The sequence below is a fragment of the Manacus vitellinus genome, unplaced genomic scaffold, assembly GCF_001715985.3.
Source record: "Manacus vitellinus isolate BGI_N305 unplaced genomic scaffold, ASM171598v3 scaffold_15_pilon, whole genome shotgun sequence".
NCBI lineage: Eukaryota > Metazoa > Chordata > Aves > Passeriformes > Pipridae > Manacus > Manacus vitellinus.
The window spans coordinates 8,830,377-8,857,892 of NW_021939122.1; the positions used below are offsets into that span (position 1 = coordinate 8,830,377).

The window sequence follows — 27,516 nt, forward strand, 5'->3', positions numbered from 1 at the left end:
AGAATTAAGCCCATGAAATTTTTGGTGCTAGAATTTGACAATACACCAAGCATGCTCTGAAAGAGAAAACCCCCCAGCCTCCAGTATTTCAAGAGCAAGAGAATTTGTTCTCCGAGTACTAAGATAATATAACACTCCCACCCCAATTAAACCCAAAACCCCAAAACAAAACCGTATTTGTGTTTCTTATAGATTTGAAAGGGAATTAATGGTTTTCCTCCTATTAGGCTGTCAGAAAGCAATTAGCTTTGCCCACAGCAGCAAGAGAGGATAAATAAGAGGCAAGATAGGTGTTTCAGGCAAACACAAGTTATTAATGGCCTCTCTCATGCTAGAGTTCAGAGAATCAGTAGAAGGATATACTTGAAATCATCTCTCTCTCTCTCTAGCACGAGGATTGCAGTGTGCTGTCCAAATGGTGTCCAGGGTATACCTGCTTACAGACAAATAAATACATGGACCACCTATTTGAAGAAACTTAAGCCTGCAAGCTGGATATAGAAAAGTGAACAATCTCTTAAATAATGTTTGGACCATTACCTAAGAATAGTGCTTCAATGTAAATAACAGTTGCCATCCAGCATCTCCTATTCCTATCATAATCCTATTCATCTACTTCTTTGTAGCTTGAAGTTTTCTTCAAATTTCCATGTAAGGAGCATGAAAAGAGCAGCTGGTCCAACTGCTACTGTCAATTAGTGGAAATACCCTGTTATTATACAACATAGAAGCTGCATTTGTAACCAAGTTTTCATGTTTTAACATTCAGTATCTAGATCTCAAAAGAAATGCTGCCAGTCTATGATACACAAGCTCTGGTTGACATTGTACCCCAGCCAACACCTCACAGCTGCAGGTTAAAAGAAAGATAAGAACAGTAGGGTTCAAACAAACAAACAAAACCCCCACAACTCAGCTTTCACAGAGTGAAGAGACACTGAAATAAAGTTATTGTCTATTATGAAACAAGGGAGAGAACTATCCTTTTCTGACAGCATAAGATTTAAGAGAGACTTGCTAATGTTTTAGCTAAATTAAGTGTATTATCTTATTCTTATGGTAATATAAAAAAGTCAGGTAAGTTTGTTTCACTGAGGTGTTTATATGTTTGTTTTCCGTATATCAAAATTTATTTGAAGTATCAAAGAGAGCGACTGGATTAAAAAGCAGGTACAAAACCAGAACACTTTTTTACAGTTGATTCATATATAAAATGGTAGTTGATAATGCTGACAAAGCATATTTCAACATCCCTTTCTGGTGTTTTAAATCTACTGAGAAACAGAAAATGATATCTTACTTAAGCACACAGAAATATATTTAACATAACAGCACCACAATGTGCAGGGGTTTTTTCCTTAATACATTGCAAGTTATGAGCATAGCATATAAAAATGGGACAAAGGCATGACATCTAGCAGGCCAATCTTTTGATTCAACTTTGCATCACAATAGAGACCAAGAATAACCAAAAACATTATGGCTCAGTAATTCAATGAGATAGAAATTTTTAAAAACAGGAATTTGCAATAGATATATCTTAGTTCAGCAATCTTAAGGGATGCTTGGATTCATGAAGAAACTCTTCTGTCGTGTCCTCCATTTTGTTCTCCACTGTAGCTGCAGATTTGTTCTCTTTACCCTTTTTGCGACGACTTCTCTGCTGGGATTTAAAGAGAATACCCAATGTTAAGAGAAATACAAAGAAAAGACTTCTTGCTCATGTACAGTACAGTACATAGGGTTCTGAGAAAAAAAAGTTGGTAGAACTCCTGAAAAAGGTTCCTAATATATTGCATTTACTGAAGAGATTTACTGCAGACACACAGAAGCTCAGCAGCTGCTTTTAAAGGATCCACAACAGGAAAACATACTACCCCAGCCAGCCAACCCCTAGACAAATATACCAACGAGTTTATGCTGATACATTAGTAGAGCAAAAGGGTCAGAAGCAAGTAAAAAAAAAATCAAAAAAAAAAAATCAAAAAACCCTCCACAAACTTTCAACTTTTCCATTAATACAATATGTTTGTCTAGCAAGTTATGACAATTTTTTTCATGCAGGACTATTTGACGAATTTTCAACTCTCTGTCCAGCTTGTCAGAAATCTGCATTATTTTATCCAGTATTAAACTGTCATCAGAATCTGCTGTGACTTTAGCTCAAGTTTAGCAAAGTGTATTCTACAGGATTTAAAGAAGCTATGAGACTACACTAAATTACAAGAAGTGACTTGAAACTACAGCATTATTATGGAAAATTAATTTTCTTCACTCTTAAAGACACAGTTGTTTTGAATATCTGTGGACTTTACCTGGAAAAAAGGAATACCACCATTTGTGTGGCAGTATACGTTTGTATCCACTAAACATTTGTCGCTAGCAAGGCTTTCACTGGATTCTTGCAACCCTCCCTCCTCTTCCAACAGGTCCTAAAACAGAAATTTTTCAGAAAAGTGTATTTAATGTCCGAATTTCTTCAGTGAATAAACTAAGCATGATCAGATCTATAAAAGACATAGAATTTCCATTTTTGAAAAACAGAAATTATTAATATTATTGCTTATTTTTAAGTAAGAGAATGTTTTTATCAAAAGCTCAGCATACTTGACTCCAAGTACACTGTAAAACAAAATCTGCAACAGCTGTGGAATTCTAGTCAACTCTCCACAATGGCATTAAAAACCTCAAAGATGTGAAATCTTCATTCAAGAGCCTCATTTGCTGTTCATATACATACCTGGCCTGCACTATCCTCCATCTCCTCTGTCATGCTGCTTAGCATAGCATCAAGCTTAGATTGCTTTTGCCTTAATTGCTCCAGTAGAAGTTCCCGTGGCTCTGTTCTCATGAGTGTGACTGGATAGAAGTAGTCTCTTCTCTGTGGAGTTGTCCCTTTAATGAAGATTGCCTTTCATCAGTGTACACTACTAAATGCTTTCAGCATTCAGTGCTTTAATTTCAGATCCTCAATTTTACATTAACTCAATACAGAAATCATGCTTTGTTCAGTCACCATTCTTTGCACACATGTTAAGAAAAGGTGTAAGGCTGCCAGCTATATTATGTCCCCATTGAGATTCACTTACAAATTCTGGAACTCAAATTGCTTTCGGTAAGACCTTCTGTCCCTGACCTACTTTAAATACCTGTTGGAATATCCACTTTCAGATCCTCTTGCAGGAAGCCATTAACCTGAGTTAGTCCATGCTGTACTTCGTTGCTAAGTGCCAGCTTCTGCTCCAGAAGTATCTCTTTATCCACCTTTATCTGATCAAGAAAGCCACTGAGAACCTTCCCCTCAGCAGCCACTTGTCTACTACTGCAGTCAGCAATTTCAGCTGTTGTTTTATCACAGTGTTCTTCACTTTTCTGAAAATGAAACAAACAAACAATCCAGTTAAAAACATCAAGTTAACAGGAAAGGTAAGATTATGGCCTCTCTTCTAAGATGCAGTGCATGATTAGTGACATGATCTGAAACGAAACAACTGAGATGTCAAATTGAGAAGTTTCAGTGCCAGTTTTACACTCTCATTTTGAGAACTATCTTCACAAGAGAGTCAGTTTCTTAGAAAGTATGATCATTTTAAAAAGCTACTCATAAAGATGATGCCATCTAATTCTGATCAGACTCCTCATGCTTCTATGCACAACCCTGAAGGATTACGATATTCAATTGGAAGTGGACATCCTACAAGCTCTAGAAGCTTCATGCATTTGTAGGAGGAAGGGGAAAATATGCATTTTTAGCCATTCTCATTGAAATAAAACTTCTGAAGTGTTCAGCAGGTACAACAGATAGAGAGATGTCTTGAGACTGCAAATGTTTTTAACAGTTAAGAGTTAAGGACTCAGTGATCCTTGTGGGTCCCTTTCAACTCAGAATATTCTGTGTGACTCTGTGCAAAGAGTTTCCAGTTAAGCTTTTCTTTCTGAAAGAAAGCAAAATGCTGGATTTGCCTATTTCATTCCCTATTACAACAATAAAAGAAGAAGAGTGGGAAGTGAAGTTTGTGATGGAAATTAATAAAACGAAAAACCTGAGAGAGAAATTCTCAGATAAGAAGTCAGAACTTGTAGATACCAAAAAGGAATACTTTCTCCCATGTTAATTCAATCTGACTAAGAGTCATTTGCATCCTCCAGAATATAGCCTGTGCAGATCTCCCAGAGATGTTACTTGTAGATAAAGCTTTAGAATTAGAGATATATACTATCAAGATGATGAAAATGCAAGTTAACTGCATGGCATTAATCATAACACCATTTTTGAGGTTATTTGCACTTTTAGTCCAAAGTCTTCCTATTAACTTAAGCTTTTTATTTCCTCTCATTGCATCTAAGCTCAGTAACATGAGTCTGCTGTAATAAAGCCACAATTTTCTTCTGACTGTAACTGAGAATTTCTTTCCTCCCTGCAAATTCTACAGTAAAAGTTTGTCTCATAATGTTGCATTAGATTACAAATTACTATAAGTACCTTTTGTAAACATTGAAACTGCTGTTTCTCATCATTGAAGGATGATAGGTGCTGATCAGTAAAGTTGACCACCTGAGCAGTTGTAAATTCACACCAGGTTCTGGTGTCCTGAGACACGTCCTTGAGATTGCTGAGGAGATGTTGACAGTGGTCACTGGATTCTTCCAGCATCATCTTACTTTCAGCATTTATGCCCCTGAGCTCTTGAGAGAAATTATCCAGAGATGTAGTACATTTGCTGTGATTGGAATTTGCACTGCTAACTAGGTCTGTAGTTTTCCTGCAACAACATATTTGTAAGAGTTCAGAAATTTTGAAAGGTAGATTTTAATCACAATCTACATTTAGAAATATTTGAGACTGGAACCAGCAAAACAGTACAATTTTAGCAAAGCAGTTAACTATAACCTTGTTGCTCTTTTAGTAAATATATAAATTGCAGTAGGATGAGTAGATTTGTTAAAAACCAAACAAAACCCCCAAACTAGAACCAAAAAACCCCAACCACAAGCTAAAAACAGCAACTGGCAACACCTTCGTTGTTCAGTCTACAATTGAATGAAGCATGCTGCAATAGATACATTATGCTTCAAGACTTTATGATATGATGTTCTGAAGTCCAGACACTGAGGGACATTCATCAGAATATTGCTCCTAAAATGACAGTCTCTTATCTGCAACATGCTCAGGAGAGAAGTTTGAGGAAAAGCATTGTAGAGCTAGTTTACTCTGGGGAAAGATGATCCCAGAGAAAACTACGATCTACACTCTGTGGCAGAACTCAGCTGTAACATACAGACCTCGTTCAAAAGACTTTATAAGAACATAAATACGAGGAGCATCTAATTTTGAAGTTCTCTTCATGTATAGTTTTATCCTGCATCAGTGTACAGCAAAAATAATCAGCTCCTTACAAGTGAACATTTTCTTGCATAGCAGTGATGGTGGTCTTCAAGCTTCCATTTTTCGTGAGTACATTAGTTAAGTTCTTCTGAGTCTCCTGAGCAAACATGTCAAGCTGGCTTTGCAGTGAGGACATGAATTCAGCTGTTCTCTGTTAAGAAAAATACCACAAATTTTACTGTTATTCTGCACTTTTTAACATTCTTAGAGGGTACTTGAATACCTGTATTAAAAGTGCAGCAGATAAAAGTTTTGCAGTTCTAAAGCAGAAGGTACAATTTTTGTGTAGCCAAGATAAAGACATTTTGCTTTTGGAGATATATGTAAACACATATACTAAACAGGCCCACAGGAGGGGGAAGTCTTTTTTGTTACCTTCCTACATAAATGACTTAAAGCAGCCTAACAAAACCTGAAAAGAATAAGTTTCTGTCAGAGAAGATCAAGTTATTGTCCTTATATAAGTATAATGATTTACTACTACAAAGAGTTTAAATCAAAGCAAGCAATCACACTTGGTGTTAGGAATTCTTTCTCTAAGGATACCTTTGCATGTGCCAATCTCGTCATTTCCACTTCTTCTTTTAAATCATCACAATTATGCTGAAGCTCAGCAAAACCACTGTCCACTTCTTCACGTATTTTTTTCAGAGTGAGAGAAAGATCTCCAAAGAAGGTATCCATTTCCCATTTATGGGCCTCCATCTTGAAAAAAAAAATTACAGTTAGATATTTGCCTTTACTTAAGAAATGGATACTTTTCCCTAGCATAATTGATACAGAAACAAACTCTACTCCAAGCAAATTGTCAAAAGGCATTAATAAGGTATTGTGCATAAAAGGAGGAAAATAACACTTGGAGAAATCTGAAGTTTGAGACTGGAACTTGGTATGGGCTATTCCAAACACAAAATCTGGCATGCAAAGTAGACAAAACAGAAAAGCAGACAAAGTACAGAAAGAGCTGGTAAGCCATGGACTACTTGCTGCCTAAGTCTGAAAACCAATAGAAAGCCTTTAGACAAGGGGAGTTGATTTCACATGAGCTGTAATTGGCAGAAGGGGAAAGTTTTTCAGTCAGAACAAGGGGTCACCAGAAACAAAGACTTGTTTATAACAAAATGGAAAAAAATAAATGAAAGAGTAGGGCTGCAAAGGACTTCAATAAGTGCAGTGTTGTTTGCACTTATGGTTGTTAACAAGATAAAGCATCACATTCTCCAGGAATCAAAGTGACTACAGAAAAAGTTGGGTACGACAGCAGAAAAAAAATAGGAGTGATAAGTTGATTTTTCTTTTTCAGATTTCTAAAATACAGTGGAGAGTATATTATGTGTATTATCAAATATTTGTTACATACAGATTTAAGCATCCGTGTTTTACCATTCGACTGAGGCATTTAGGTGAGCAGTTATGCCAATATAGGTAACGAGCAAATTTACCACACTCAGAAGCAGAAAAAGAAGTCTGAAAGGAAGAGTTAAAAGGCAGAACTCATAGGATAGGATAAAGGCAAAAAGGACAGACCAGAAGTGGAAAAACTCTGACACACTGCAGAAAAACAAAGAACATATTATCTGTAAATTAAATAAAATAGAAGAACACAAGTGAGAAGTTATGTGCATTACCTGGTCAGCCACAGCAGAGTATTTCTTCATGTTACTCTGAAACTGGCAGTTTAACCCCATGACAAATTCCACCACCGGTGTCAAGCTATTTAACGCTCTTCCTAAACCAGTTTCATGTTCCTCCTAGGAACAGCAGTAAAAAACCAAACAAACAAAAAGTAAAACATAAGATGGCAGTTCCTTCATCTACATTTGTAAAAAGCTATCTATATACATATCCATGTACTCTGTTATGACAGTATTTGCTACATACTACATTACAACTTGCAGTTGTAACATGGGAGAGGAAGCAGGGAGGGATATAATAGTGGTCAAGTGCTGAAGCAGATACAAGTAAAGAGCATCAGAAAAACTATATAATATTTACAGAACTCCCTTTTGATCAATAATAGTTTCATATATTTAAGTAGCATAAGAGTATGTAAGTGTACTAACAATTAATCTCAGCAGCTCAGCTTTACAATCCAGTGATAGATTCTCATGTTGTGTTATTTTTTCAGACACGTGAGAAATTTCCGTAGACACCAATTCTTTAACAGAGGCACAAGCTGCTGACATAACTGATGCAAGAATATCAGCTGTTGAAGAACTGGTAGACAAGAGGTCACCTACAAAAGAGATCAAGAAGAGTTACAAATTTTTTTAAGATTTCCCCTGTAAGATAGGAACTTTTTTTATTGCTCATCACCTTATTGTCTCTTACAGCACAGGAAGGCTGTTGATGATTCCAGACACATTATTAATGGTGCAACTGTAATCATTACATTGCTTAAAATAAAGCCTCTTCCACTTTCCTAAAATAGGCCCATTTTAGGAAGCAGTCTTTGAGACTACTATTGCAAAAATTCAGGATGACTACTGATACAGGTATTAGACTTACCTATAAAATTTACCTATCTTACTGATAAAGGTATTATACTTACCTATAAATTTTGTGTAAGATGTCAACATCTGTTGCTGCTTCAAACTGTTTTCACTAAGTGAATCCTGTATTTTGTTGAACAAAGCATTCATTTGCACTGCAAATGTATTTTGGACAACAGCATTGTGCTGTTCAACAGCTTTCTTACGGTCCAGTTTCGCATGAAGCCCAGATACATCTTTTGTAGTTTCTTCAACTGTACTAAGTAACTATAAATTTTAAAGTTATTTTAGTCAGTGTTTAAACAAGAAGTCAAGCACATATTATATAAGGAAAATCAATAATAGTTCTGAGCTAGAGAAGTTCCCTCTCTAGAAAGATATTTCCCCTTACATTATCAAATTACAATTGTTCTGAATCTTAGTGCTATGTCATTTATGGTCTTAGAACATGGGAAAAAGTTACTTACTAGAGATCATTTGTTCTGGCTTTGAAGCCAAAGCATTAATAAATTACATCCTCAATATTTAAGGAATTAAGGTACCATCTATCCCAGAACAGTAACTGAAAAATTCCTGACCATTTCAACTTTTTTTCTGAACAATCTGACAATAACTATATTCTTTAATATAGTAGTCAAGCAAGCAGTTTCCAGTACTAGTTCTGAAATAATCTGGAATTCATAAAAATAGTAGGGTCTTGGTTTAGTAGTCAGCACATATTATTTCCCTACCCATTTTCTCACACAAACATTCCACAACCCATATGCAAAAACCAGGCATTCCCTTTCAATCTTACAGGAATCCAAACAGAAAAAATTGTCATGTTGCCTAAAGATACAAATTTCATCACTTTGCAGTTTAAGTAGCAGGACAGTCTGTCTCCCTACATCAAGTCTGTTTTGATAATTATGACCGATCAAAGCCATATCCTAAAATACAGAGGTGATAGGGCAACATTATTCAAACTTTTTGCTATTTTTCTGCTCCAGTTCACAGAATGGCTTGGAAGGGACCTTAAAGTTCATCCAAGTTCCAAGCCTCCTCCACGAGCAGGAACATCTGCCACTAGACCAGGTTCCTCAGTTATAATATTATTTACTGTTTTGTAGGACCAGTCATAAGTTTCTAAAAGAAAACTACTTATTCTGCAAAACAACTTATGGTAATAGATACTGCAAAGCACTGGAACTCCCATGACAAACTGGCCTGAAAGCAAGTTAGTTCCAGACTAACCAGCGTGTTTAACAGTCAACTGTCAGTATTACCACGGAGAAAGTCTTGCATTCTAATTCTAGTTTTCCATCTTACATTCAGCTTGTCTCACTTGCATCATGCTCTAGCAACAACTGATTTCCCTGAACAGCCCACGAAACTCCTAAACATAGGAAGCCATTTTATAGTAGGTGCAAGAACTGTGATAACCTTGCTAGCTGTGCCATGAAGTTTTTGTTCATTGTTTTCCAAAACTGAAACCACATATTCTTCTTCAGCCAGATGAACCTTGGTTTCTTGAAGATCTTTCTGTGTTTCTTCTAGCTCTTTCTCCTTGATTTGCAGATCTGTTTTACACTGCTGAAGTTCATTTTTACTAACTGTGAATAGTTCAGTGATCTAAAGAGGAAGACAAACACAATAGGGCAACACCACTTTATAAAAATTCAACAGTCTCACTTCACATCTCTCAAATTATGCAACAATAAATATCAGGATGTAAGATGTAATTTCAGCTGTAAGACTTAGAGGTCTTAAACCTAGACTAGAGGTTTGTATAGTCTTTGTATTCAATGAAAATATCAACCCAATACCATTCTCATCGAAATAATCCCTTGCTTCCCTACTCAAAACACAAGAGCAAACCACTGTCACAGGACAAGGAAGAAAATCCCACGGAACAAATATAAGCAGATAGACTGAAGAGAGTCAGTAAAGCTGATTACACAGAGTAGTTACATATTCCAGCAAATTAATACCTACACTTCTCTTATACTAGGAGCTTCAATTTTCTATATGATTTGTTAATGGGAGCTCATGACCCTCTCTACTCATTCTTTGCTCCTAAGCAGGTATCTGTCAACTGAGATGACACCATTTTACAAGCAAATTTTTTGCTGAAAATCCAGCAACGCAAATTAAAGTAACGTACATGAAAACAGCTGTAAAAAATAAATATTGCACTCTTAAACTTATATATGCTATTTCAACTTCCTAACTCAAGGATTAGGAAGCTTCCACTCTTGACTAATAGGGGAACTTTAAGATAAACAATAAAAAAAAAGAGTAAAAAAATCTTTTGACTGTTCTTTGCTCAAACTTTTTTCCTCCTTTTGAGAGGAGGAATTAATTTCTTCCATTTTTTGGCAGATTTAAGCAACAGTTCAAAAACATCACTTACTTTTTTCACTTCTTCCTCCATAACACCAATTTTCTCAATATATTCTGCAATTTGTTCTTCCTGAACAGTCAGTTTTCCATTAAGGGCTCTAAAGCAAAGATTAAAACAAATTAGTCAAGTAAGAGGCAATTTCAAGACTATCTACAGGTTTTTACAATATGACTTCAGTAATTTAAAAAAATAAATATTTCTAACTTCTAGAAGAAAAACAGGTAATTTTCACTTAATACAGAAAAAATTTAAAACAATTTTCCATTGTAAGCTTTCCACGTAAACTATCCCTCTTAAAAGTGAAGTTAACTATATTAAGTTTGTTTTCCTGTATGAACTTCCACTGAAAGAGAGACTGCATGGTGTAAATGTGCATCCTGGCTATGCTTATGGTAATTATTCCACATATAAATCAATTCCCCAGTCCAAGCCTATTAGGTTTTACCTGTATAAAAATTAATTTCTAAAGAACAAGTTGACCAGTCAGTTAATTTTTCCTGACTTTCCTTCAGCTTTCTGGTGTGAAAATAGATCTGTACCAGTATCTGAGATTTGTTGCTAGTCATTTTACAGAAATTTTGAAGACATACTCATAATTTTCAAGAGAAATATAGACTCCACTTTTCTCTCGTGCAGCAACAAGGTCTCTCTTCAGACGCTCAATCTCTTCAGTGTATTCCTGCATAAAGAAACAATCCCATGTAAACCTGAAAATTTCTATTTGGTTTTGATATTTAGCTTAAGAGATACTTCACAAAGGTAGTGCTCTACAGAAGTTTTGCATAAGCATGGGAGCAAAGCACTTAATTCTGTTCTAAGTACAGTACAGTACCCTTTAAAATCATACTATTGGATATATGTAAAGCATTGGAACCTTCCATTTGAATAATACTTGGTTGCATCTAGCAGCTCACAATTGGAATCACAACTTCCTTTGTAGCAGAGACCTACTTTACATTGGTTCTTCACTCATACTTACTGACAAGTTCACTTTAATTTATGGACTTTTTGGGGAATGACCCTGCTAATACAACTCCTCCAGAAAGAAAAACAGTGTCCTTTAGTGGTTTCCCAATAACTTGTAAACATGTAATCCACAAACAGAGCCACAGGCAGTAGCAATAACTTTCTCTTTTCAGCTTCAGTCTTGGCCACAGTTTCAGTATCTGCAAAGTCACTAATCCTGTACCAGTAGAGCAGCTCCAGTTTAAAAGCACCAGTTCAATGATTCAAATCACTTCAGAAAAGCACTGCTACTAGTTACAGCTTCTCCACACCCTCATAATTCCTGCACAGCAAAGACTACAAAATCAAACATAACCTGTAACTTCATTTGTTAAGTTGTATGTCTAGTACCTTAATAAGAGCTTTTCTTGTTAGCTTCTGATTGACTTCAGGTTTGTTCATTATGTTCTTTGCTCTATGGGCATATTCCAGTGTACTTAATGTTTCCTGGGAAAAACAGATGTGAGACTAGGTCAAGCTGAGGAATTTAACTCATATTTTTTATCATTAGCAAAATGTATTATTTATTTTAGGAATAGATTTTCAGACTTAAAATTTACCTCAAGATTTATAGATGCAGGAGAAACTGTGGCAATTATTGATGTTTTTGTCCGTCCTCCAAGAGAGTCTTGAAGGATTCTTGTGAGTTTAGATTCCCTGTATGGAATATGTGGGGTTCTTTCTACCAGAGCAGTAATAACTCTTCCTAGTGTCAGGAGAGACTGGTTGATATTTCCAGCTTCACGAGCTCTTTTGTCAACTGCCCCTGATCGACCGATGTTTTCACTTCCTGCGAGATCAACCTGAAAATAAGGTTATGCTTCTATCTCAAACCACCCTGAAGAATGCTTGGCCCAAGGTGTTGCAGAACACCTAAAACAGCAGAAGTGTTGTTCAAGAGACAGCGGGATGACAAATGGGACCGACATTCTTCAGAGTGACAAATATAGCTCATATCACATTACGAAAACAATCATTTTTCCCCTTGTCAGAAAAAACCTCAAACTCTAGTTCATGACTTTCAGAATGCTATCAACACCACTTAGTTCAAATACTTACCAAGTTTAGCTTTCCAATTTTAACAAGTTCTTCTCCATCTATTGTTGTTTCTTTCATATGGATGGTAATTGAAAACACCGAGTGGGAGCGGCTGCAAAAGAAACCAGTTTCAGACGTTCCATTAAAGTCAAATTATCTACCTGCTACGTGACACTGCTGCAAGTTATGTATCTGTGCTCTTTTTAGGGAATGCATTTAGCCCATCAATTGCAAATTACACATCTTCGATACATAGTTATTTTACCAAGTATATTTTTGTGTGTATATGTAGGTAGGAATATGGTATTTAAAACCAGTGATGAACCAAGCACATGACATTTGACTCACTCAATCTAGATACATTTTATCTTATTTCGAGCAAAACCAAGAGAAATGTTTTGGTTTTGTTTACACGTGTGTGTTCTCAACTCACATGCATCTCATAAAAAAAAAAATAAATCTACAAGTCAGTTTAGTCAATATGCTAATAACAGTTTCATAGAATGTGATCTTCAGGAACATAGTTTTCTTTATTCAGGCTAAGAAAATAATCAAGTAGCTGAAACCAATATTAAAATTTTAGAAGTTAAATTAATTTTTCATTCAAAATAGTAATACAGTTTAGGATCACAGAATCATTGAATGGTTTCATCAGCTCCAACACCCCTATCGTGGGCAAGGGTACCTTCCACTAGAGCAGGTTGCTCAAAGCCTCATCCAACCCAGCCTTGAACACTTCTGGGGATGGGGCATCCACAATTTCTCTGGGCAACATGTTCCAGTGTTTCACCACTCTCACAGTAAAGATGATTTTAGGCTGAGTTTATTCCTTTAATAAGTTTTTACAATAGGAAGCTGACATACATAGAAAGCCACAGATGTCAACTTACACCAGTTAGACTATACATAAAACAACAGGCAGAATGAATTATCTAAACTGTCTGTAATTTCAGACAAAATTAGTTCTGTATTCTAATCTGTGTTTAAAAATACCTGTTCCCTTCCACCAGTAGACAGATATGCTCAGTATACCTTTAATTTAAAATAAAATATGGGCAGGGTGCATTGCTTACTTTTGCAATACAGGATCATTACAGTGATATACATACCCTATCTGCAGTTGAAGAATGAGAAAGCAGTAATAATAAAAAAAAAAAAATGCTATTTTTGACCCAGATGTCTCTACTAGATTCTGACTATGACCTGCAATCATATGAAATAGCCTGTATTACCATACAAAACCCTCTCCTCAACCTTATCCCCAACTTCCACAATCTAGTTTTGTAAGTTTTCAGAAGCCAGGGTTTGAAATGAGCGTCTTGTGTTGACCTGTAAAAAGCAGATCTTATCAGTGTTTTGAAATTTCAACTTCTGTAACAAATCCTAATGTACCATTTTCTACTGCTGATGAGGAAAGGAAAGGATATTCGATACGCTTATACCAGGCTTTTATTTTGTAAATGGGATTGGCCAAAACACCCAATCACCTGTAAGAGCTAGAACAAAGGTAACCCCCCTCTCCAATACAGGTATATCAACTAAACATCTTCCAGACATGAAAGGACTACAGCCTTCTTGAAATGTACAGTATATACTGCAGAGAATATTTATCTCACGCTAGTACATGCAATGTATTTCAGTGATTTATCTGTCAGATTTATGTCTTCTGTTTTCATAGTCACAGAAGGCTTTGAAAAAGTTAACTTTGCAACTTTGAGAAAGAAATTTCAATACTCTAGATGACCAGTTAAGAATGTTGTGACACTTTTATCAGAGCTAGATTTAGGTGGAATACCAGGTCTACTGTTCAAAATAGCCACTGCGTATTTTCAAGGGATATATTAATAACAAAGTATGCAAACTCTAAAGAAGAGGAGAAGCTTATGTTAAAAATCACACAGGGAGAAATGTCTTGCCCATTTTTAAGACAAGAAGTATTCAGATTTTATAATGCTCTTTGAACTGGTTTTGGCTGGGGTAGAGGCAATTTTCTTCACAGTGGCTGGTATGGGGCTGTGCTTTTGATTTGTGCTGACCATATGGAGGGTTTGTTATTGCTAAACAGGGCTTACACGGAGCCAAGGCCTTTTCCTGCTGCCACGCTGGTGAGGCGGCTGGGGGTGCACGGGAGATTGGAAGGAGACGCAGCTAGGACAGGTGACCTCAGCTGACCAAAGGGATATTCCAGACCATATGGCATCATGCTCAGTGTATAAAGTGAGGGTAAGAAGGAGAAAGGGGGGGGTGGAGGTCTGGAGTGGTGGCATTTGTGTTCACAAGTAACCATCACACGTGATGGGGCCCTGCTCTCCTGGAGATGGTTGAACACCTGCCTGCCCATGGGAAGCACTGAATTAATACCTTGCTTTGCTTGTGTGTGCAGCTTTTGCCTTCCCTATTAAACTGTCTCTATTTCAACCCATGAGTTTTCCAGACCCTTCCAATTCTCTCCCTCATCCTGCAGGTGCAAGCAGTTGTGTGGTGCTTGGCTACTGGCTGGGGTTAAATCACGATATCCCTTCATACACCAATTACAATCATCCCACTGGATGCCATAAGGAGGAAGTTTTAACTCTGGCTTTCTAACCCACATTTGACACTCTGCACTGTGATACACAATCTCAAGATCATGCCAGGTTTGGACTAGCTTCAATCATCTTTTGCTTCTTCAATAAGATCCTCTTTAATAAAGAACAAAATACAAAGTCTGAAACGACGAAGATCTGTACCTGGAATATTGGTTCATGTAAGTAGCTGCAGTTGTTCTCTTTGCCGCACCCCTTTCCAGGATTTGGTAGACTTGATTTTTGTTGTGTACAGTTACTTCTTCCAAGCCTTTGATAATTACACCCCGCTGTCAGAAAGTAATACATGCTTATTATACATCTCTCAACAATCCTGAAAGCCTTAAGATCACAAATTTTGCAAGCACTAACCCTGTTTCGAGGGTCATCAAACATCTGCAGTCTTTCTCCAGCATCAGGAGTAGGATTCAGAAGATCAAAAAGCTCCTCATTATAGATCTCCAAAAGAGAGACTTTCACTGAAAATTCAGTACCATTCTCTGTGAGTTTTTCAAATATTTGATGCAATGTACGGGGTATTATGCCTGCTAGTGGATCCTACAAATAAAAAAGAAGTATTTAATTTATAAATGCACTTGGGGTTACGGGGTGGAGTTTCAGCTAAACAGCCTGATTGGATATAAGCAAGAATACTTGGGACAAAGATGATCTTCCACATAAAAATTGCCAAGAGTTGTATGCAATACATTAAAGATGCAAAGTTTTGCTTTTCACTTGAATGAATGAGACCACTTGTTAATCTACAAACAGTCAAGGAAAGTCAGCTTCAGGATTTGAAGGACACCAGCTCTCAGTTTTCTTTAGCTTTCTGCAGTTTCTAAATTTGAACTATAGTGCAGACAAGAGAAATCTCTGGAGTGAAATAATACCTCTTCCCAAGTATATTCCTCATTGGGTGACCGCTCCCCTTCCATTGTGAAGGTCTTACCAGTACCAGTTTGGCCATAACTGTGAGAGTAAAAATAAAAATGTAAACAAGAAACTAAAATTCAAATAAAATTCCCTAATAATCACTACTGGCTTACTTACGCAAACACTGTACAGTTGTAGCCCATAATAACTTCATCCAAAATGGGACACACAACACTCCGGTACACATCAATCTGCTTAGCCTGAGGTCCAAAAACCTATTGGCACAAAGACAACACATCCCATTTATCCATACAATAATGTATAGCATCACACTGTACAGTAATGAGACCATATCAGAGAAATGTACTAGCTCATTTCTAGAAGTTCCAAACTTGACAAGCAGTTACCAACCATATCAAATGTGTAAGTCTTCTTTGATGTCTTATCTGTCACTCCTCCAGTGCGGACACTAACTTCCTTTCTTGCTTGATCACAGTCTACTACAGGATGGGAGCTTGCTTTAAGTTCTGAGGCATTAAAAGGCCTAAAAAAACAGGAGTTAAGAAAATCGGATTGATATCATTGCTAACAAGAACACAAACTGAAGAAGCAGAAACATCACTCAGTTTAAGGATCTAGAATAGAATAACTGGGTAAAAGGAACATAGTTAACTTAGTTTGTTTAATAATTGTTTAAGGAAAAAAAAGCCACATTTTGGCAGTTTAAAGACCCTGCCTTCTATCGCTGTGGAACAAATCAAGTGTCTACAGCATTTTGTTTGTTATGTATGTATTTTTAACAGGCCTATAACCATTTTTAAGGCCATTTAGATGCACATCTAGCTAAGATGCATTAGAACACGTTGTTCAACTGCAAGGGGGGTAGAAGATTTAACATCCCAAATAGTTGTATAAATAAGAGCATTCAAAAAAGGAAAACACTTATACATGCAAGTTAGTGCAATAGTGAATCAAACTAACTTTAAAAATTTCCTTTTTTATTTTTCATTTACACAAGCAATGATGCCTACATCTCATGCCAATGACATGAGACTCTGAAGCACCAGAAATACCAACAGACCCTACTAATTGCGGAACAGAGAACAGAACATTTATAATGCTGATGCATTTGAACAGAATTTAATTAAAAACAGATAAAACAGATTTTGGGGGGAAAAGTCTCCATTAATTAAAACTCAATCATAGTAAAAAGGTTTAATAGAGATGCAATAAAATTTTTGGAACTTTATGGTGTGCATTTTGTTTCACCACTAAGTTAATTCAAACCCGATGCACACCATTTTCCTTGAAGGGACATTTGCAACAATTTCTCCTAAAAAGCATGGAGATGACTGTGGGCTGAAAACTAATGGCATGAAATCCCATTTTATTACTCATTTATTAGCACTACTGCACTGAATGTCTATGCTACCTGAACAGTTAACTTGAAAACATAACATCTACAACCTTATTAGCCTTTAAAATATTTTAACAGAGACACTTCAGGTGCTAAGTTACATTAAAGAAAAAAACAAAAACAAACAACCCAAAAAGCCACAAGTACATGGCATCTCGAGTTTCCTGACTCTTGTGGTTAATATTTCTTCCTCAACATAGAACTGAGGTTGAAGTGTCAGATTCTAAACAGACCACCAGACACTTTGGTGCAAGATTGACTGGCGACAACAGATGATCACTAAAATCTTGTTAGCAAGAGGAAGTTACAGCTTCAGTTTTGTGACTTTTAAAATAACAGAAGGCTGAATAATGAATATATTCTGCTATTTAACAACATAAGAGTGAACCAGTACAATGCAGGACGTAGGATAGCCCACAACTGTGATACGAGGAACAATGTATGTGTTAATATCACACATATTAATAATGCTAATGCATGCATTTTAAGTTTCCAAATTCATGTTTTACCAAAGCACAGTAAACGTGTTGCTTGAAAAGGTTTTTGATATGCTCAGAAAGATCAGTTTTTGGGAGCAAATTAGGATACAAACAAACACAAATGCATCTACCTACATATCTATAAGATAAGAAGAACCTGACTTGAAGAAGAAAAAGGAAAAGTGGAAAAAACACTTACTAGCTCAAGGGCACTGAAGCTACTAAAAAATGAAAAGCTCTACAAGGGGCAGGAGCAAGGGTGGGCAAGAAAGTTTGTAGGGGTTAGAGACTAAATCTTGACATAGGAGCTAAGACTATGAGTTGCAACAAAAGCAGAACACTACATCATGGACAGCCCTGATGCTACTGTCACATAAAATAAAAATACACTGATACTTAGTGAGGCTATTCCAGAACAACAGAGACTAACCAGATGAAAAAGAAAATTATTGCTCTTGACTGTTTCAAACTCAATTGCTTCAATAAATTTATTCTTTTGCAATAGCCTTGACTCACATCAACACTTCCACCAATCTAATATTTGTTACAGAACTGTTTTAGTCGTATTGCAAAAATAAGGCAAAACTGCTTTAAATTTCTATTTTCACTGTGCATCTGTAAAAGTAGAACTCACAAGCTCGAGAACGTGATTGTAAAAGGCATTAAAACATAATATGCAAGCTAACATTTGCAGTTCTGGCTCAAAAAACCACCCCAACTTCTAATGGTATTTCAAACCCTATTCTTAACACATTACCAGTATTACAGCTTTAACAAGCAATGCTTTAAGATTATTTAAGATCTACTGTCAGTGAGCAATTCCTTAAAGTCACCTCGAAATTACAATGAGAACTTAATTTTATGGTATGCGAAATGTATCACTTCATACAAGAAATAAATTTATATAATCAAAAAGATAATTGGCCATTATTACTTGAACGGTTGACCCCCATCCCATAGCTTTTTCGACTGGAGAGTCCGCACCAATGAAATTATATTAGAGATATAAGGAAGTGGAGTAGCAACAATTCCATTAGCTGTTAAAGCGTAGTGGCTTCCTGCGGAAGGTAAAAATTCAGCTTGGGTTTTTGTGCGCCTTGAACAGCAGTCCTATAACTAACTCTCATGTAGCTCTCCTTAAGCTTCCCACGCAGCTTTACACCGCTGTGCAACGAACCAAATTCGGGAACTGCACCTTTTCGCCTTTCCGAGCCGTACGAGCTCGCTCGCAGCAGCGCTACCGTGCGGCAGTGCCGATCGCTCGCGGGCACACGGGGCCGCCTCCCGCCTCACCAACGCCCGGGGGGGCTCGGCGTACCGCCGGCAGACAGAGACCCACGGTCGGGGCACGGCACAGCCACAGCCGCCTCTGTCCCGCGGCGGACCCGGCGCAGCGCCGCGAACCGCCCCGGGCCCGAGTCCCGCAGGGACCGACCAGGGTCCTCCCCGGGGCGGCCCCAACGCTCGCCCAAGGGTCCGCGCCGCACTCACCTACATCGCACCACCACCTGGATGTTCTTGCCCTTCTCCTCCTTCTTGGCGGTGCCGCCGCCGCCCTGGGAGCCGAAGGAAGCCATGCCGGGAGCGGGAGCCGAGGCGCTGCCGGAGCGGGACGTGTCGCGCGCGCGACCGCCACTTCGAACCGCGCGGCGCCCGCCCGGCAATCAGCGGCGGCCGCGGGGCACACGGGACGGCATTTCAAATGGCGGCCCCGCCCGCCAGGGCAGCCACACCGCGCTCCGCCCGCCCGGCTCGCACCTCCTCCTCCCAGCTACCGCCAGGGCCAACGGGGCCGCGTCCGGCCTCCTCTGCAGCTGCCGCTGACAGCCCCGGGTCTGAGGGCAGCCCAACTCCTCGCCGCGCACATCAGTCTTCAACAGTCACATCATCGACGTAACCCTCCCTCGCAGGTCAAGCCCTCCAGTCATTCTTCTGTCCCCACTAGCTCTCCTGTTAGTCCACAATTTCTTCAAACATCACGACAAAATTGGAGAAGCGTGCCTAAAAAATGCCCTGTGGAGTGGAAGCATTACTTTACCAGTTTAAAAAAATTAATCATATTTCTAATTTACATGGTGGAGCACAGCGTCCACTGTTCCCAGCAGGGCACCTGCTGTGTCCTCGGTCCGTGGTGCCCCAGTTCAGGTTGCCACGTGTCTGCAGCAGAACCACAGCTGGGCAGACCCCATCCCCAGCTGGGCCGTGCCTGCTGAGCTCCTCTCTGGACCCTCTGTACCTTGTTCACACTTCAACTCAGGCTGGTCTCCAGCACAACTCATCAACATCACTGAATTCTACACCTAACTTTCTATATATTTACAGGTGGGTGTTGCCTGATCGATTCCTGTGAAAGTCTTATATCACAATGAAAGTAAGTAAGGGCTCAGGACAAAGCATCACGGGTGCATCACATCCATCCTTTTGCTTTGAAACTAGATCATCTGAGCCACTTGCCAAGTACAAAATTACACCCTCTCACTAGCAGTTTGATTTATATCACCCTGGCTTCCCCGTGACAGCTTCCTCTGAGAGGCACTATTAAAAGCTTTGCTAGGTGGAGATCTATGACAGGATAACAGGTCTTCCAGGTAGAGAGGAAGAAGCAGATGTTATAGAAGATTCAACTGGTCTGACACACTTTTTTTCCAACAAATCTGTACTGGCTCCTACAGACTGTCACACTGTCATCAACCTGTTATGGCCTATGGTGCTACAGTGTTTTGCTGTTCTTCTCGGGCCTTCCCAGTTCCTGAAATTCAGATTACCCATCTATAATTTTGCAAGTGTCCACACTCTTTTTTTTTTCCCTAAGTTGTCTGCTTTGAAATTTACATCTCCCTCCTCCATGAATTGTTAAAATTAATAACAAACAAATCCTAACCCTTAAGGCTTGCAGTAATTTTTCTGACAGTGACATGAAGCAGTATTACGTTATGCTCCTCTACCATTAATCTGAAGAGTTAGAACAATGTCAGAGCCAATCAATCTTATACTAGGCACAAAGAACAGGATCTGAGAAATACATTACTTTCACAGAAAAGGACATGAAGCATTGGATTCCTATTCTGCTGCGAGCAGACATTGATCAGAAAGCATTAACATTCAAGAAATTTTGTCTGCCATTCTGAATGTAGGCTGATGATGCAACAGGACAAGAGCTATGCAAACTTTGTAAGAATTAATAAAAATTTTCATTTCAAGCCTTTCTGGGCAAGTATTTTGTTTACCCCATATAAGATTTTACTGCTTGCATGCCACTGAAAGCAATACAATTTGAAAGTATGTATAGTATATATTACAAGACAACTACTTTGCAAGGACAGACATTTCGAACTTAGTAACTGCCAGATGAATTACTGCCCTTCAACATCAATTTTTAGCCTTTTGACCTCAAACCTAGAAATAAGGCAATGATTCTGTAGGAACAGCTTGTAACAAAACAAAATTTATATGCATAGGTGTGCTGGTTTTGGTTGGGGTAGAGTTAATTTTCTTTACAGTGACTGGTATGGGGGCGTGTTTTGGATTTGTGCTGAACACAGGGTTGATAATATAGAGATGTTGTTATTGCTGAGCAGGCCCTGCACAGAGCCAAGGCCTTTTTGTGCTGCCATGTTCGTGAGGAGCTGGGAGTGCATGGGAGGTTGAAAGGAGACATGGCCAGGACAGGTCACCCCAATTGACCAAAGGGATATTCCAGATCCTATGGGATCATGCTCAGTATATAAAGTGGGGGGGGGAAGAAGAAGGAAGGGGAGGACCTTTGGAGTGATGCTGTTTTGTGTTCCCGAGTAACCATGACACGTGATGTGGCCCTGCTTTTCTGGAGATGGTTGAACACCTGTCTCCCCATTGGAAGTGGTAAATTAATTCCTTGCTTTGCTTGTGTGTGCAGCTTTTGCTTTCCCTATTAAACTCTCTTTATCTCAACTCACGAGTTTTCCAGCTTTTGCCCTTCTGATTCTCCTCCCTATCCCACAGGTGGGGGAGTGAGCGAGTGGCTGTGTGGGTCTTGGCTGCTGGCTGGGGTTAAACCACAACAGGCAACTAAGGAACTTGTATTTTCTAACAGTCTTGGAGCTTAACTTTCAAACCAAAATGAGTTTGGTGGGTTCATGTTACTAAGACTTGCTACTTTTTTCCCCTCTAATGAAACACTAAAAATCACAATAATACATTTTGCTTCAGCTAAGTACGGATTTAATCAAGTGGGAAAATAAATATAAGAACAATGTCCATGGCAAACATAGTGAGACCACCTTTACTCTTACTTGTCTTTTTGTATTCCATCTATGCTAAGAGCAAAAATTATTCATACAGACAATTGTGTAGTAGATACTGCTAGACTGAAAATTCAAATGCAGATATGCAAATAATCTGAATCTTTACCTTTTGCTCTATACTCCTTCAAATGGATCATACAAAAGAATGTAGCACTGGAACTCAGGAAATATTTTCTTCCAACTTCTGCTTTTTTGTTCTTTTCTGGTACAAAAGTCAGATTTTTCCTCAAAATATAACATGTCTCTCACAAACACAGAAAACATCATTTAAACATGTATTTAAACAAGAAGAATCTATTCAATTATTGGGAGTTGAATTTGTCCATAGCTACCTTTGCTATAGTTGTGGTAAGTGAAAAACATGTATTTCTGGTAATCAAGTTAGCTTAAAAAAAGCATACAGTTTAATAGCTGTAGGTCTGTTTTACAAAGTCAATTTATAGTATAGGTTGTACATTTTCTTAGACTAGGTTGAACCTAAAGATACTAATACACTATAAACATAAACTGAGTAACAGGGAGCTAGCATTTCACAAGCAATAGGAAAAAATGCAAGAATACTTAGGCTAGTCTCAATTGTGGTTGGGAGAATGACCTTTAACAAGGCATGTACATCATCTGTGATAATTTTTTTTTTAAGAGAGACAAAAACATTACAGAAAATTAAATTATATAATAATACACACAACAGCCAATGTAACAACTTCAGTAGAAATTACTAATCTCCACATATGGATCAAAAAGGACAATTTTTAAGTATAGCTTGCCAAGAAAAAGGCATTGAATTATGGTGATATTTATAGACAAAACAAACATTGTTTTCCTAGGATTTGTATCAGAACATCTGGGTAATTATAGGTACAGAGGCCTGACAAATAGTAAAACTGTTAACACAAAACATGATTAGCTAAGAATGAAGAAAGGTTATATAAGGTATAATAATGGAGAGATATAATTAATACAAATTATAAGGCTGGGTGAGACTTCTTTAAGTCTTACTAACACCTGTTTTGATTACCAACATGCTACACAGTGTATCAACTATATTGAACATGTGGAGAGTGTAATATTGTTCAATACTATAAGTGACATAGCAAAAATTTGCTGATTAATTGCATAGTCACGTTAAAGGGGACTCGACCTGCACCTTAGATAAGCATAAAGCAATTTCTAGTCTTTGAATAGCCTGTCCAGTTGACCAGTAATATTCTAAACTTTGTATTGTTCACATACAGAAAGTTAAACAATAAGGACTTACACACACTGTACTGGTATGTTTTCAGCTGAGGACAGGGTTTTCCTTCAGTCAAAGTAACAGGATAATTATGTCACTGTTAAAAACAAAAAATACAATGCAATAAAGTAACTGTTGTTAAAATTAAGGACTCAATGCATATACAACATGATTAAAACCAGAACTGGTTTCAACTAACTAGGGAAAATACACAGAATGAAAGATTTTTTTTTTTAGGCATGTGTGCCAGATCACTGTCCGACACAGACGGTAGCACCTTTCCATCTTTTTATAGTTGCCATAATAAAAAATTAACACCACATGTAGGGGGATGTATGCACTTGTGTGATTAACTCAGAGTAAAGCTAGTCATTTTCCATAGGCTTACCTATCTTCAGTTAAGGTGTGCAGCTGGAAGACATCCTTTACATAACAAGAAAAGAAACAATGAATGAGAAAATTGGAAACATACAGAATTGACAGGACTGACTGAAGTCAACAGGAAATGTCTCCTTGGCCTCATTACCTTTAATATCTTAAAATTTTATTCATTCAGTATTTTTCTACTGAGAGCAGTCAATAGACAGGTTTTTTTATATATGCCACATCATGAAATTGCTGCTATTTATTTTGGAGTGGAAATAACAATCATAAGCTATGCTTTTTTTGAGCCCAAGGCCAGTTTGCTACAAAGCCCTATTATATACAATTACAATTTGAATTTAGTCCAGAATTTTATCTAGGTAGCAAAAACACGCTTCCATTAGAAGCCTATCAAGACTGTACTTAAGAGTTCTACACTTGCTGTCTCTTAGCTTTCAAGACAAGTATAAAATACTAGTTTTATTTTAAATTATTTGTAACCTGCCTACTTTGAAGATCAATTTCTCTGTACATTGATGTCACATATCCTGAAGAGGGATCTCCACACTGCTACTTTGTAAGGCTTCTTCATGGGAATATTTGAATAATTTCCACACTTACTCTAAATTATATTTAGGCTCATTTGGTCTTTTAGATAACACCTGTTTTTCCACTAGGGCAGATGAAGAAAGCAGAAAGCACCAACTGTCTATGAGCAATTAAAATTTCATGGGAAGAAATCTTAGTTCCTGGACTAGACTGAGAAGCCAATTTTACTGCAAGTCCTTTTAACTTTTGCTGATGGTGTCCTATTAAAAATATCTTTAAAACATGGAAAGGATATCCAAAACAGTGAATGATTGTAATTTTGGCTAGTATAAATTGAAATAGAGAGAGGTCAGATTATAAGAACCCAACCTGCTCTGAATAAACATCAGCGTGTCCTGTTTTGGCTGGAATAGAGTTAATTTCTTCTCAGTAGCTGGCGCAGTGCCATCTTTAGGATTCAGTACGAGAATAATGTGGATAACACACTCACGTCTTCATTGTTGCTAAGACATGTTTATCCTAAACCAAGGACTTCCTTGTGTCTCATGCTCTGCCAGTGAGGAGGTGCACAAAAAGCTGTGAAGGAGCATAGGCAGGACAGGTGATCTGAACTGGCCAAAGGGATATTCCACACCATAGAACATCATGCCCAGTATATAAACTGAGGGAGCTACCCAGAAGGAGCCGATTGGGGTTTGTGGGTAGGTTCTGGCATTGGTCAGCAGGTGATGAGTAATTGTATTGTGTGCCACTTGTCTTTTTATTATCATTATTATTATAATTTAGTTTCAAAATATAATAACTGTTCTTAACCTACAAGTCTTACTTTTGATTCTCCTCCCCATTCCACTGGGTTTGGAGGGGAGGGAGGTGAGCAAGCAGCTGCATGGTGCTTAGCTGCCAGCTGGGTTAAACCACGACACACCAGTGCCATGGAACAGCCACTAAAGAAGCTTACAGTGGATAAAATAGGCGTGACCTCCATTGCAGACCTCTGCTGCAATACTTATATTAGGTGCATGAGGAGGTGCAATCTTTCATCACCACAACTACAGAAACGCTTGTTTTAGATCCAGCTATTAGCAGACCACCACAGTTTTGCAGGTGCAGTCTATGTTGCTTTCCCAGGATTGCCCCTATGTATACTAGGCAAGACTTATAGGAAAAGGCAGGATTTATCAGAGCAGCTAAATATAAACCTGGTCAGCATTAGCTAAACATATACATTTGGCTACATGAGGTTAGCGAACTCTCTGTCAGGACCTGAAAAAAGAATAAATTGCCTGAAACTGTATACTTCTATAGTTTTCACCCCTACATGGTAAATGATATAGCATGACTATAGCATCTGTTAACAATAAAGGCATAAGCATTTCTACCATACATCCAATTTAACAGAATGACTGCAATTCACAACCTCTTAACCCCCCAGTTGCTTCAGAAAGGGAGGAGACAGATCATGAAGAGGTACTCACCCAGCAGTGTGCCTTCTGTCAGACACCAGGGGATGAGCCTTTCTGATGCACTGGCAAAGGCAATAGGGTGGAAATCAGAATTAAGAGCTCGCCATTTATCCTGTCCTCTTTTTGTCCGGCTTGGTCTTCACTTTTATGTACACTAGGAACTGGAAAAAACCCAGAGTGCCTCCAACTAGAATCCCATGAGGACATTTTTGCAGTAGTTAACATACTGTGTTAAAATTAGGCACCCACAGTTCTAAATCCAACCAGTTGATTTAGGTGAAAAATAACAAATGCCTTGCTCCAACCAGGATGAGTTAACTTGAGAGACAGTTCTGTGTCTAAACGAAGGCCAAAAGCGTGGGTGTACTTGATGTAGACACAAATGTTTTAACTGGGTAGCTCAGGTATGGGTAAGAGCGTCTCTATAGCAGCACAGACCTCACTGGAAACCAGCATTCCCTGACAGATTATGTTGATTCCCTTTTGAAAATACGAAGTAGTATGCTGCCACTTCTTAACAGGAAATTTCACGAAAGCTGACTAATTTAAAGCTACTTCTGCTACATCTTCAATTCCATCTTTGGGTGCAGAAATAACCTTAGGTAACTCATCTGGCCCATCTTTCTACCTTTTTATGACGGGAGGGTTCTGTGAATTTCCTTCTATAAGATACCACCTTTTTTTTTTTTTCCCCTTAGCTTTGAAAAATAAGACATAGTAAAATAGATACACCTAAAGAAAACACATTACCAGAACTTCAAACAGTGGGGTTTGGGGGGCGGTGGGGTTTTTTTGGTTTGGTTTTTGTGGGGATTTTTTGGGTTTCTTTTTTTCTTTTTTTGTGTTGGTTTTGTGAGGTTTTTTTCCTAGAAAGGAATTAAAGCAACCAGACCCATCCACGACTTTCCCCCAGAAATCTCCGCAGAAAATCAAATATATGGCAACCGATCTTACCCAGCATTTACACCTCTACGCCCAGCCTGCGAAGCGAATGCAGTGCCCGGCGCGGCGGGGCCGCAGAGCTCGGCTGCAGGTGAGCGGCGGCCGGCGGGCTCCAGCGGAGCTCCCGAGGAGAGAGCGCTGCCGCAGGGTGCACTGTCCCCGGGGGAGGGAGGATTCTGACACCCGAAATCTCTGCCGCTCAGGACGGCGCTGCACCCACTGCGCTCAAATTACGAGGCGTCTAATTTACCTCTTCTGTCCTTGGCTTCAGCCGAGCGGGACGCGGAGCGCGGACACCGGGCACGCGGGCGGGCGCTCCCTCGGCGGGCGCAGCCGAGGCCGCCCCGCTGCCCTTCCCGCCGCAGCCCCGTCGCCTCGCCGGGCGCGGCCCCCCAGCCCGCGAGTGTCGGCCCCGGCTTTCCCCGCCCAGCCACCCACCACCCTCCGCGCTCCGCCTCCTCCCAGAGGCCCCCGGCCCCTCCCCAGCCGCAGGCCCGGCCCTCCCGCGGCAGAGGCGAGCTCCCAGCACTCCATTGTAGCCCCAGGTTACGGGTCGCCAGGCACCGGGGGCGGAGGGCGACGGGACCCCGCGGGCGCCTGGGGAGGGATTGGGCCGGCGCGGGGAGGCGGGCGGAGAACGATGGCCGCCGGGGAGCGGCGCTGCTGAGCGGACGGAGCAGGGCCTGGGCGGCTGGGCAAGGCCGGTGCTGGCGGCGTGGGCCGCCAGGGGCTATGCGGGCAGCGGCTGTGCGCCTGTGCTGAGCCGGGCTCTGCCGGGACTTGGGCGCGCCCTGGGCCGCCCCGGCCCCGCGCTTCTTCCCTCGGGGCGGCGCGCAGCTCTTTGCGGGTACGGTGGAGTGCGGCGGGGCCGGGGCAGGGCGCGGACCGAGCGCCGCTTGGAACCCGGGGCGGGAGGCCGCAGGCCCCCGGCAGGGTTGTGTAGAGGGCGGCAGTGGGGCGGGGCTACCTTTGTGCGGCGGGCGGGAGCCGAGGGGGCTCGGGCGGGAGGGGATGGCGGCGGAGCCTTCGCGGGGAAAGCCGACTG

General features: G+C 39.5%; 1 protein-coding gene across 7 annotated transcripts; it reads right to left on the reverse strand.

The window, feature by feature from the left end:
• Nucleotides 1–1,102: 1,102 nt before the first annotated feature.
• Nucleotides 1,103–25,943, reverse strand: KIF11 (kinesin family member 11). 7 transcript variants are annotated; one of them, XM_029958513.1, is made up of 25 exons: nucleotides 25,542–25,943; nucleotides 23,543–23,577; nucleotides 23,179–23,251; nucleotides 22,027–22,122; nucleotides 16,153–16,285; nucleotides 15,919–16,016; nucleotides 15,759–15,837; nucleotides 15,241–15,426; nucleotides 15,034–15,158; nucleotides 12,326–12,416; nucleotides 11,827–12,069; nucleotides 11,618–11,713; nucleotides 10,852–10,940; nucleotides 10,271–10,358; nucleotides 9,301–9,489; nucleotides 7,946–8,145; nucleotides 7,450–7,630; nucleotides 7,015–7,137; nucleotides 5,933–6,091; nucleotides 5,398–5,537; nucleotides 4,484–4,763; nucleotides 3,150–3,372; nucleotides 2,741–2,895; nucleotides 2,316–2,432; nucleotides 1,103–1,663 (listed from the first exon to the last, which is right to left on the reverse strand). In XM_029958513.1, exons 5-25 carry the CDS (start codon nucleotides 16,153–16,155, stop codon nucleotides 1,541–1,543), a joined length of 2,988 nt encoding a protein of 995 aa, XP_029814373.1. In that variant the 5' UTR covers nucleotides 16,156–16,285; nucleotides 22,027–22,122; nucleotides 23,179–23,251; nucleotides 23,543–23,577; nucleotides 25,542–25,943; the 3' UTR covers nucleotides 1,103–1,540. The 7 variants fall into 7 exon arrangements, with proteins under 7 accessions (XP_029814373.1, XP_029814376.1, XP_029814374.1 ...); XM_029958516.1 differs by lacking the exon at nucleotides 23,543–23,577; XM_029958514.1 differs by lacking the exon at nucleotides 22,027–22,122.
• Nucleotides 25,944–27,516: the final 1,573 nt, after the last annotated feature.